This window comes from Panulirus ornatus, chromosome 73 (genome assembly GCF_036320965.1).
Source record: "Panulirus ornatus isolate Po-2019 chromosome 73, ASM3632096v1, whole genome shotgun sequence".
In the NCBI taxonomy this organism is placed as follows: domain Eukaryota; kingdom Metazoa; phylum Arthropoda; class Malacostraca; order Decapoda; family Palinuridae; genus Panulirus; species Panulirus ornatus.
The window spans coordinates 12,168,060-12,180,483 of record NC_092296.1 but is presented as its reverse complement, the minus strand read 5'-3'; the positions used below and the strand labels follow the sequence as shown (position 1 = coordinate 12,180,483).

Below are 12,424 nucleotides of genomic sequence, written 5' to 3'. Positions count from 1 at the left end.
AACACTTCACTTCCTCCAGTTTTTCTCCATTCAAACTCACCTCCCAATTGACTTGACCCTCAACCCTACTGTACCTAATAACCTTGCTCTTATTCACATTTACTCTTAACTTTCTTCTTCCACACACTTTACCAAACTCAGTCACCAGCTTCTGCAGTTTCTCACATGAATCAGCCACCAGCGCTGTATCATCAGCGAACAACAACTGACTCACTTCCCAAGCTCTCTCATCCCCAACAGACTTCATACTTGCCCCTCTTTCCAGGACTCTTGCATTTACCTCCCTAACAACCCCATCCATAAACAAATTAAACAACCATGGAGACATCACACACCCCTGCCGCAAACCTACATTCACTGAGAACCAATCACTTTCCTCTCTTCCTACACGTACACATGCCTTACATCCTCGATAAAAACTTTTCACTGCTTCTAACAACTTTCCTCCCAAACCATATATTCTTAATACCTTCCACAGAGCATCTCTATCAACTCTATCATATGCCTTCTCCAGATCCATAAATGCTACATACAAATCCATTTGCTTTTCTAAGTATTTCTCACATACATTCTTCAAAGCAAACACCTGATCCACACATCCTCTACCACTTCTGAAACCGCACTGCTCTTCCCCGATCTGATGCTCTGTACATGCCTTCACCCTCTCAATCAATACCCTCCCATATAATTTACCAGGAATACTCAACAAACTTATACCTCTGTAATTTGAGCACTCACTCTTATCCCCTTTGCCTTTGTACAATGGCACTATGCACGCATTCCGCCAATCCTCAGGCACCTCACCATGAGTCATACATACATTAAATAACCTAACCAGCCAGTCAACAATACAGTCACCCCCTTTTTTAATAAATTCCACTGCAATACCATCCAAGCCTGCTGCCTTGCCGGCTTTCATATATATATATATATATATATATATATATATATATATATATATATATATATATATATATATATATATACATATATGAAGAAGATGAAAGCCGGCAAGGCAGCAGGTTTGGATGGTATTGCAGTGGAATTTATTAAAAAAGGGGGTGACTGTATTGTTGACTGGTTGGTAAGGTTATTTAATGTATGTATGACTCATGGTGAGGTGCCTGAGGACTGGCGGAATGCGTGCATAGTGCCATTGTACAAAGGCAAAGGGGATAAGAGTGAGTGCTCAAATTACAGAGGTATAAGTTTGTTGAGTATTCCTGGTAAATTGTATGGGAGGGTATTGATTGAGAGGGTGAAGGCATGTACAGAGCATCAGATTGGGGAAGAGCAGTGTGGTTTCAGAAGTGGTAGAGGATGTGTGGATCAGGTGTTTGCTTTGAAGAATGTATGTGAGAAATACTTAGAAAAGCAAATGGATTTGTATGTAGCATTTATGGATCTGGAGAAGGCATATGATAGAGTTGATAGAGATGCTCTGTGGAAGGTATTAAGAATATATGGTTTGGGAGGAAAGTTGTTAGAAGCAGTGAAAAGTTTTTATCGAGGATGTAAGGCATGTGTACGTGTAGGAAGAGAGGAAAGTGATTGGTTCTCAGTGAATGTAGGTTTGCGGCAGGGGTGTGTGATGTCTCCATGGTTGTTTAATTTGTTTATGGATGGGGTTGTTAGGGAGGTGAATGCAAGAGTTTTGGAAAGAGGGGCAAGTATGAAGTCTGTTGGGGATGAGAGAGCTTGGGAAGTGAGTCAGTTGTTGTTCGCTGATGATACAGCGCTGGTGGCTGATTCATGTGAGAAACTGCAGAAGCTGGTGACTGAGTTTGGTAAAGTGTGTGGAAGAAGAAAATTAAGAGTAAATGTGAATAAGAGCAAGGTTATTAGGTACAGTAGGGTTGAGGGTCAAGTCATTTGGGAGGTGAGTTTGAATGGAGAAAAACTGGAGGAAGTGAAGTGTTTTAGATATCTGGGAGTGGATCTGGCAGCGGATGGAACCATGGAAGCGGAAGTGGATCATAGGGTGGGGGAGGGGGCGAAAATTCTGGGGGCCTTGAAGAATGTGTGGAAGTCGAGAACATTATCTCGGAAAGCAAAAATGGGTATGTTTGAAGGAATAGTGGTTCCAACAATGTTGTATGGTTGCGAGGCGTTGGCTATGGATAGAGTTGTGCGCATGAGGATGGATGTGCTGGAAATGAGATGTTTGAGGACAATGTGTGGTGTGAGGTGGTTTGATCGAGTGAGTAACGTAAGGGTAAGAGAGATGTGTGGAAATAAAAAGAGCATGGTTGAGAGAGCAGAAGAGGGTGTTTTGAAGTGGTTTGGGCACATGGAGAGAATGAGTGAGGAAAGATTGACCAAGAGGATATATGTGTCGGAGGTGGAGGGAACGAGGAGAAGAGGGAGACCAAATTGGAGGTGGAAAGATGGAGTGAAAAAGATTTTGTGTGATCGGGGCCTGAACATGCAGGAGGGTGAAAGGAGGGCAAGGAATAGAGTGAATTGGAGCGATGTGGTATACCAGGGTTGACATGCTGTCAGTGGATTGAATCAAGGCATGTGAAGCATCTGGGGTAAACCATGGAAAGCTGTGTAGGTATGTATATTTGCGTGTGTGGACGTATGTATATACATGTGTATGGGGGTGGGTTGGGCCATTTCTTTCGTCTGTTTCCTTGCGCTACCTTGCAAACGCGGGAGACAGCGACAAAGTATAATAAAAAAAATAATACATATATGAGTGGATGGGCCATTCTTCTTCTGTTTCCTGGTGTTATCTCGCTGATGCAGGAAACAGCGATTATGTATATTAATAATAATAAAAGTATACATATATCATTTACATATTTATATTTATTATACTTGATCGCTATTTCCTACAACAGTAAGGTAGCCTCAGGAAACATGAAGAATGGCCTATTCACTCATACATACATACACATACAGAGATATATACATATATACACATGTACAAGACTTCATACATTCCTGCCCCACAGGAAAAAGCATCGCTAACCCTAGCTTCAGGGAGTTAATGCCATCAAAACAGACAAAAAAGGCTACAATCATTCACTCTCAGTTTCTAGCTGTCATGTTTTATGCACCGAAACCACATCCAGGCCTCAAAGACCTTTTCATGGTTTACCCCAGACATTTCACATGCCCTGGTTCAGTCCACTGACAGGATGTCAAATCCGGTATACCATATCGTTCTGATGGACTTTATTCCTTGCATGCCTCTCACCCTCCTGCATGTTCTGGCCCTGATCACTGAAAATCTTTTTCACTCCATCCTTCCACATCCTATTTGATCTCCCGCTTCTCCTTGTTCTCTCCACTTCTGACACATATATCCTCTTTGTCAACCTATCTTAACCAACCTATCTCAACTCATTCTCTCCATATGTTAAAACCATTTCAACACACACTCTTCTGCTCTGTCAACCCCACTCTTTTTAATATCAAACATTTACCCTTTCATTACTTACTCAATCAAACCACAACACATCATGTACATACTGGTCTCAAACATTTTATTTCCAAAACATCCATCCTCCTCCATGTCTCACTACCATATAATATTGTTGAATCTAATATTCCTTCAAACACATATTTTTGCTCTTCGAGATAACGTTCTCTCTTTCCACACACTATTAATCACACCCAGAACCTCTGCCCCCTCTCCACCCTATGACTGATTTCAACTTCTTTGGTCCTATTTGCTGCCGAGTCTACTCCCTAATATCAAAAACATTTCCCTTCCTCTAATTCTTCTTCATTCAAACTTACATCCCAACTAACTTGTCCCTCAACCCTGCTGAACCTAATAACCTTGGTTTTATTCATATTTACTCTTAAGCATCTTCTTTCATCCACCAACTTCTACAGTTTCTCACTTGAATCAACCACCAGTACTGTATCATTGGCAAACAACAACTAAATCAACTCCTACATGCTCTCATCCGTGACAGACTGCTTATTTGCCCCTTTCTAAAAGTCTTGCATTTACCTCCCTCACCACCTCATCTATAGACAAACAAAACAAAGATGGTGACATCATGCACTCTTGCCATAGACTGACCTTCACTGGGAACCAATCATTCTCTTCTCTTCCTACTCGTACAGAAACCTAAAACACTTGATAAAAACTTCTTAATGCTTCTAGTAGCCTACCTCCCATACCATACTTTCTTAAGACCTTCCACAAAGTAACTCTATCAACCCTATCATATGCCTTTTCCATATCCATAAATGCAACATACAAATCCATCTGTTTTTCTAAGTATTTCTCACACTCATTCCACAAAGCAAACACTTAGTCTACACACCCTCTACCACTTCTGAAACCACACTGATCCTCCCCAATCTGATGCTCTGCATATCCCTTCACCCTCTTAATCAATACTTGCCATATAATTTTCTAGGTATTCTCAAGAAACGTATGCTTCTGCAGTTTGAACATTGACCTTTATTAACTTTGCCTTTAAAAATGGCACTATACATGCATTCGTCCAATGCTCAGGTGCTTCAGCATGATCCATGAATATAGTGAATTTCATTACCAACCAATCAATAACACAGTCACCCCCTTTCTTCACTAAATTCAAGTGCAATACCAATCTAATCCAGCGGCAATGCCGGATTTTATTTTCTGCAAGGCTTTCACCACCTCTTCTCTTTTAACGAAACTACCCTCCCAGACTCTTCATCTTGCATACCACCCCAACCAAAACACCCTACATCTGCCACTCTGTCATTAAACACATTTAACAATACTCCAAAATATTCATTCCATCTCCTCCTCACTTCATCATTATCTGTTATCGCTTCCCCTTTTGCTCCCTTCACTAATGTTCCCATTTGTTTTCTTGTCTTTCACACATTATTTACCTCTTCCAAAACGTCTTTTTATCATCCCTAAAATTCAGTGATACTCTTTCACCAACACTTATTTACCTTATTTTTTCAACCCCTGCACTTTCCTTTTGACCTCCTGCTGCTTTCTTTTATACCTCTCCCAATCATTAGCATTCCTTCCTTGTAAGTACTACCCAAACACCTCTCTTTTCTCTTTCACTAGCAACTTTACTTCTTCATCCCTCCACTCACTACCCTTTCTAAACTGCCCAACTCCCACCTTTCGCATGCCATATGCATCTCTTGCACATGCCATCACTGCTTCCCTAAAAACCTCCCATTCCTCATCCACTCATCTCACTTCATTTGCTCTCACCTTTTGTCATTTTACACCCAATAACTCCTGGTATTTCTTACACGTCTCCTTTCCAAGCTCAATTACCCTCACCACTCTCTTCTCCCTGACACTGTCTCTTCGTTATCAAAAACTCTACAAATCTTCAGCTTTGCCTCCACAAGATAACGATCAGACATCCCACAAGCTGCCCCTTTCAGCACATTTAAAGACAAAAGTCTCTCTTTTGCATGCCTGCCAATTAATACATAATCCAATAATGCCTGTTGATCATCTCACCTACTCACATACACATACTTGTGTATATCTCTCTTTTTAAACCAGCTATTCCTGATCACCACTTTTTTCATCACAGAACCCCCCAAAAATGTTCATTATTTCCATTCATAATAATGAATACCCCCAAATTTACCAATTATACCCTCTATTGCCACATTACTCACCTTCACATTTCAATCTCCAATCACAAATATCCAGTCTCATGCACTAAAACTATTGACATACTCACTCAGCTGCTCCCTAAACATCTGCCTCTCATGATCGTTCTTCTCATGACCAGGTGCATAAGCACCAATACTCACCCATCACTGGCCATCTACTTTCAGTTTGACCCTAATCAATCTTGAATTTTCTTTCTTACACTCTATCACACACTCCCATGACTCCTGCTTCAGGAGTAGTGCTACTTCTTCCTTAGCTCTTGTCCTCTCACCAACCTCTGACTCTACCCCCAAGACATTTCCAAACCATTCTTCCCCTTTATCCTTGAACTTAGTTTCACTCAGAGCCAGAACATCCAGGTTTCTTTCCTCAAACACAATGTCTATCTTCTTTTCTCATCTTGGTTACATTCACAGACATTCAGACACACCACTCTGAGCCTTTGAAGAGGATGAGCACTCCCCACTTGACTCTTCTCTTTCCTCCTTTAGAAATTGAAATACAAGGAGAGAGTAGTCCCCTGCTCCCACCCCCTTTAGTCATTCTCCATGACAAGTAGGGAAAACAGAGGTTGAATTCTTTCTTCCCAACATGTTTATGCATACACATATAGCTTGTGAATTAATGTTTAAAAAGGATTGGTGATTGGGAATAAATGGGTCCCCATCAAATATGGGATAAGGTTCATGGACCTGTTCATGCACTGATCAGTTGGTAAGTTGGAAAATATAGAGAAACGCATAAAATAAGGGGAAATACCAATACCTGACTGTAAGAACATATTTGATATTGTATTCTGAAGTAAATTTAGTTAACATCATATAAAGCAAGACTTATTAAAAAAGATGCAGTCTGGTAGTTCATAAGTATAAGTACTTGATTGTACAATAATGGAACAGAAATTGTGTATTAAATTTTGGAGCTTGTCTATGTGGGTATTCTTAGGTCACATGCTTGTAAGTCAGACACCCCTTGTTCCTGATGGAAAACAAGTGATATACAAAAGTGTATGTGGAACAGGAAAGATGGTAACTGGGCTTTATTGGATTATGTAGTATTTCATAGGTGTGAAAAAGAGAGACTTTTGGATGTGAATTTGCTTAGAGGTGAGCTGGTCACATGTGCGATCATTACCTGGTGAAGGGAAGAGTGAAGATTCAGAAAAACGGAGATGTGGGTGACAAGAGGCTGAATAAAATATGAGATCTTGGAAAAGTTCATGAGAAAAGAAACCAGGACAGCTTGAGCACAGAATGGCTAACAATGAGAGTAGATGAAGGGAGGGGAATGGATGAGCAATGGTAGATGTTTAAGGAAGTCAAGCTGGCATGTGTTAGAGGAGTGTTGGGTGGCAGTGAATAGAACCATAGATGCAGAGGTGAGTCATAACATGGGTGAAGGGGCAAAGGTTATGGGAGCATAAGGAATGTGTAGAAAGAGAGGTCACTATCTGGGAGGAGAATGGGTATATTTGAATCTATGAAAGTCCTAACAATGTTGTATGGATCCAAACCATGGGATGTAGAAGAATATGTAAGGCAGGTGCAGTGCTGGAAGTGAAATGTTTGATGACAATATATGTTGTGTGGGGAGCTGGTCACACAAGTAATGACAGGGTAAGAGAGAGGAGTGGCAATAAGAAGAGCAGTGTTGAGAGTCCTATGGGCTGGAAATAAGGAGGGAATGATGGAAGGATGGAATGAATAAGATTCTGAGCAATCAGGGCCTGAACATGCATGGAGGTGACATGTATGAATAGGATAGAGTGAACTGGAGCAATGTGTTATACATGGAGCAACATGTCAAAGCACTGAACCAAGGCATATGAAGCAACTAGGGGGAAACCACAAAAAGGTCTGTGGGGCCTGGATGTAGACGGGGGTTTGTGGTTTCGGTGCATTACACATGACGGCTAAAGAATGGGTGTGAAAGAATGGTGGTATCTTGCTAACTCAGGAAACAGTGAACAAGTGAAGGAAAAAGTTCAATACTTTGTTAAAGAAATTCTTAACAAAATTTGATATTCACTCAACTAGTACCTTATCAGCCCATGCTCTTAGCAAATATGGGCTCAACAGAATGTAGTACTGTACCACAAAGCTCGCAAGAAACATTATTTGATTTCTAACGAGTGATATGTACTTGATACTTGGGTAGCTCCAGTCCTAAAGTTTGCTGGTTTTCATCAAGGTACACATATCAGAATGCCTTCTGTAACTCATTTTCATCATCCTGTATATTCATCTGTTTTTCTTTGTCCACAAAAACTGAGTATACTTTTAATAAATATAAATTCCTGTAACTCCTGTGTGGAACAAATTTCCACTATGATAATGAATCAACCTGGTAGATGTTATCAAAAAATGAATGTATCATTAATCAGGATTACATGGAATCCTATTAATCCAATCTTTATATTATCAATATGAGATATTTCTTACCTGTCATGTGGATTTTGAGGTTCCAGGTCCAAGAGTGTAGAGTTGACAGAGGATGATGCTATTCTAACACTCTTAAAACCCCCTGCACGACTGAGTGCTACGAATCTCATACGAAGTGGGGAGTCAGGTCCTCGCAGCAAAGCCTTAAAAGGAGATTAAATCAAACCCAATGAAAGTAATTAGACTATCAATAAAGAGGATCGAAACTATATAAAAAAGACAATTTTATGAACAATAGTATGTGATAGAAAATCTTTATATCATTATGTGACCCCCAGGAAACCTTTTATGGAGCTCCTGCAACTCCACACATGAGAAAGGAAAAGCTTGAGTACTCTGAAGTGAAGAGGTCCTCAATATGATTAAACTTCCTCTGTTTACTGGCAATGATGAAGGCCTGTTAAAAAATGGCTTCTCATAAGTGACGAAACAACAAGCAGGCAGAATCCAATATTTGTTTACCGTTTCATGCAGTGACAGATACAGTGCCAGAAACAGATGAAGAAATGACCTCATATTCTAGTACCCAATCTCTAGCTGTCATGTGTAATGCATCAAAACCACAGTCCGATGTCCACCACTAGGTTCCACAAACCTTTCTATAATTTCCCTCAGCGACTTTATATGCTCTGGTTCAGTCCTCTGTATACCATATCATTTCAATTCCCTCTATACTATGAAAGCCTTACACCCTCTAGAATGTTCAGACCCCTAGTACTCAAAAACTTATTCACTACATCCTTCTATCCTTAATTTGGTGCTCCACTTATTGTCCCCTCCACTTCTGACACATATATCCTCTTTGTCAACCTCCCCTCACTCAATGTCTTGATTTGTCAAGACAATTTCAGCACATCCTCTTCAATTCTTTCAACCATACTCACTGCCACATCTCACTCATATACCCCATCATTTCTTTCTTGATCAACCCTCCACACACCACAAGCAGTTCTCAAACATTTAAATTTCAACACATTCACCCATCTTGCATACATTCTCATCTTCAGCCATGCTTCCCATTCATAATACAATGCTGGGAAAAATATACATCAAAACAGGCCTATCTTCACCTTCCCCTCTAGAGTGTCCTCTTTCTACATACTCCCCACTGGTCAGAGGACCTTCACCATTTTGACCTACTTCTGACTTAATTTTGCTTCTATGGTACTATTTGCTGCCTTATCCATTCCAAGGTATCTAAAATGCTTCATTCATTCTTCAAATTTTCACCATTCAAACACACACCCCAGCTAACCTGTCTCTCTCCACGGCTAAACTTTTACTCATATTTAGTTAACTTTCTCTTTTCACATGCTCTCCTAAACTCTTACACCTGTTGCAGCAGTTTATAGTCCAAATCTGCCACCAGTGCCAGGCCACCAGCAAACAACATGTGACACACTTCCCAGCCCCTATTCCATCCCTAACATACTGCATACTTACCCATCTCCCCAAGACACTTGCACTTAACTCCCCCACCACCCCATCCATTTACAGATTACTCAGCCATGGTGACATCACATATCCCTGCCACAGATTCATTTTCACTTGATACTATTCACTCTCCTCTCTATCAACTTACACACATGCCTCACTTTCTTGATAAAAAATTGCACTGCTTCTACCAACTACCACACCATATACTGTATTTGCAACATCTTCCACAGAGTATCACTATCAACACTATCAAATGCTTTTTCCATACCTATATATATATATATATATATATATATATATATTTTTTTTTTTTTGCTTTGTCGCTGTCTCCCGCGTTTGCGAGGTAGCACAAGGAAACAGACGAAAGAAATGGCCCAACCCACCCCCATACACATGTATATACATACGTCCACACACGCAAAATATACATACCTACACAGCTTTCCATGGTTTACCCCAGACGCTTCACATGCCCCGATTCAATCCACTGACAGCACGTCAACCCCGGTATACCACATCGCTCCAATTCACTCTATTCCTTGCCCTCCTTTCACCCTCCTGCATGTTCAGGCCCCAATCACACAAAATCTTTTTCACTCCATCTTTCCACCTCCAATTTGGTCTCCCTCTTCTCCTCGTTCCCTCCACCTCCGACACATATATCCTCTTGGTCAATCTTTCCTCACTCATTCTCTCCATGTGCCCAAACCATTTCAAAACACCCTCTTCTGCTCTCTCAACCACGCTCTTTTTATTTCCACACATCTCTCTTACCCTTACGTTACTTACTCGATCAAACCACCTCACACCACACATTGTCCTCAAACATCTCATTTCCAGCACATCCATCCTCCTGCGCACAACTCTATCCATAGCCCACGCCTCGCAACCATACAACATTGTTGGAACCACTATTCCTTCAAACATACTCATTTTTGCTTTCCGAGATAATGTTCTCGACTTCCACACATTCTTCAAGGCTCCCAGAATTTTCGCCCCCTCCCCCACCCTATGATCCACTTCCGCTTCCATGGTTCCATCCGCTGCCAGATCCACTCCCAGATATCTAAAACACTTCACTTCCTCCAGTTTTTCTCCATTCAAACTCACCTCCCAATTGACTTGACCCTCAACCCTACTGTACCTAATAACCTTGCTCTTATTCACATTTACTTTCAACTTTCTTCTTTCACACACTTTACCAAACTCAGTCACCAGCTTCTGCAGTTTCTCACATGAATCAGCCACCAGCGCTGTATCATCAGCGAACAACAACTGACTCACTTCCCAAGCTCTCTCATCCCCAACAGACTTCATACTTGCCCCTCTTTCCAAAACTCTTGCATTCACCTCCCTAATAACCCCATCCATAAACAAATTAAACAACCATGGAGACATCACACAACCCTGCCGCAAACCTACATTCAATGAGAACCAATCACTTTCCTCTCTTCCTACACGTACACATGCCTTACATCCTCGATAAAAACTTTTCACCTATATATATATATGCCACATATAAACCCTTTTGTTTAAGTAATTCTCACGCACATTCTTCAACCATCTCCTTGATGACCAGAAACCACATTGGTCTTCCCCAGTCTGATGCTATGTGCATGCCAACACCCTCTCAATCACCACTCTTCCATACAATTAGCATAGCACACCCAACACACTTACACTTCTGTTATTCAAACACTCATCTTTGTATAACCTGCCTTTACAAAATGGTAATATATAGGTGATACCCTAATCTTTTTCTATCGTACAGCCATGGTGTTATACATAACCTTTCAAAAGATACCTAAAGGCCCAGGCTACTACTTCTAGTAGCAGGGAAATGTAAACTCTTTTGGAGTGAAAGTTCTTTGAGAAACCTGCACTGCCAATGATTCATCCTCTCCAAGGGAGAGTTTTCACTTGTAGTGTAACCTTAAGCAAGCTGAATTCAGTAAAACCTTACTCTGGTGGTTGATTTGGGTGAGAAACTGTAGAGACTGGTGACTGAGTTTGGAGAGTGTGTGAAAGGAGACGAATTGGAGGAAGTGAAGTGCTTTAGATATCTGGGAGTGGACTTAGTGGTGGATGGAACCATGGAGGCAGAAGTGAGTCGCTGGGTGGAAGAGGGAGAGAAGGTTCAGGGAGTGATGAAGAATGTGTGGAAAGAGAGCAAATTATCTTGGAGAGCAAAAGTGGGTATGTTTGAAGGAACAGTAGTTCAATGTTATATGGTTGTAAGACATGAGCTATAGATAGGGTTGTACAGAGGGAGTGGATGTGTTGGATATAAAATGTATGAGGACAATATGTGGTGTGAGGTGGATTGATCAAGTAAGTAATGAAAGGGTAAGAGAGATGCATGGAAGTACAAAGAGTGTGGTTGAGAGAGCAGAAGAGGGTGTGTTGAAATGGTCTGGGCATATGGGGAGAATTAGTGAGGAAAAATTGACAATGAGGATATATGCATCAAAGGTGAAGGGAACAACGAAAAGCAAAAGACCAAATTGGAGGTGGAAGGATGGAGTGGAAAAGATTTTGAGCGCTTGGGGATTGAACATACAGGAAGGTGAGAGGTGTACAAGGAATAGAGTGAACTGCAATGATGTGGTATACTGGGGTCAAAGTGTTGTCAATGGCCTGACAACATTTGAGCATTTGGGGTAAACCACTGGAAGGTCTATGGGGCCTGGATGTAGATAGGGAGCAGTGGTTTTGGTGCATTACACATGACAGCTAGACACTGAGTGTGAACAAATGTGGCCTTTTTGTCTGTTTTCCTGGCACTACCTCGCTGGAGCAGGGGGTAGCGATGCGATTTCCTGTGAGGTGAGGTAGCGAAAGGAATAGATGAAGGCAAGCAAGTATGAGTATGTACATGGGCATATATGCTTATGTCTCTGTAGGTATATGTATATATATGGACATGTTAATT

General features: G+C 41.1%; 1 protein-coding gene across 1 annotated transcript in view; it reads right to left on the bottom strand.

Moving 5' to 3' along the window:
• spn-E (spindle E) overlaps positions 1 to 12,424 on the bottom strand; it is a 504,859-nt gene that overhangs the window by 21,524 nt on the left and 470,911 nt on the right. Inside the window, exon 17 of the mRNA XM_071660992.1 lies at positions 8,056 to 8,198. Within this exon, the coding sequence (XP_071517093.1) occupies positions 8,056 to 8,198 (143 nt within the window). The remainder of the gene's footprint in view (positions 1 to 8,055; positions 8,199 to 12,424) is intronic.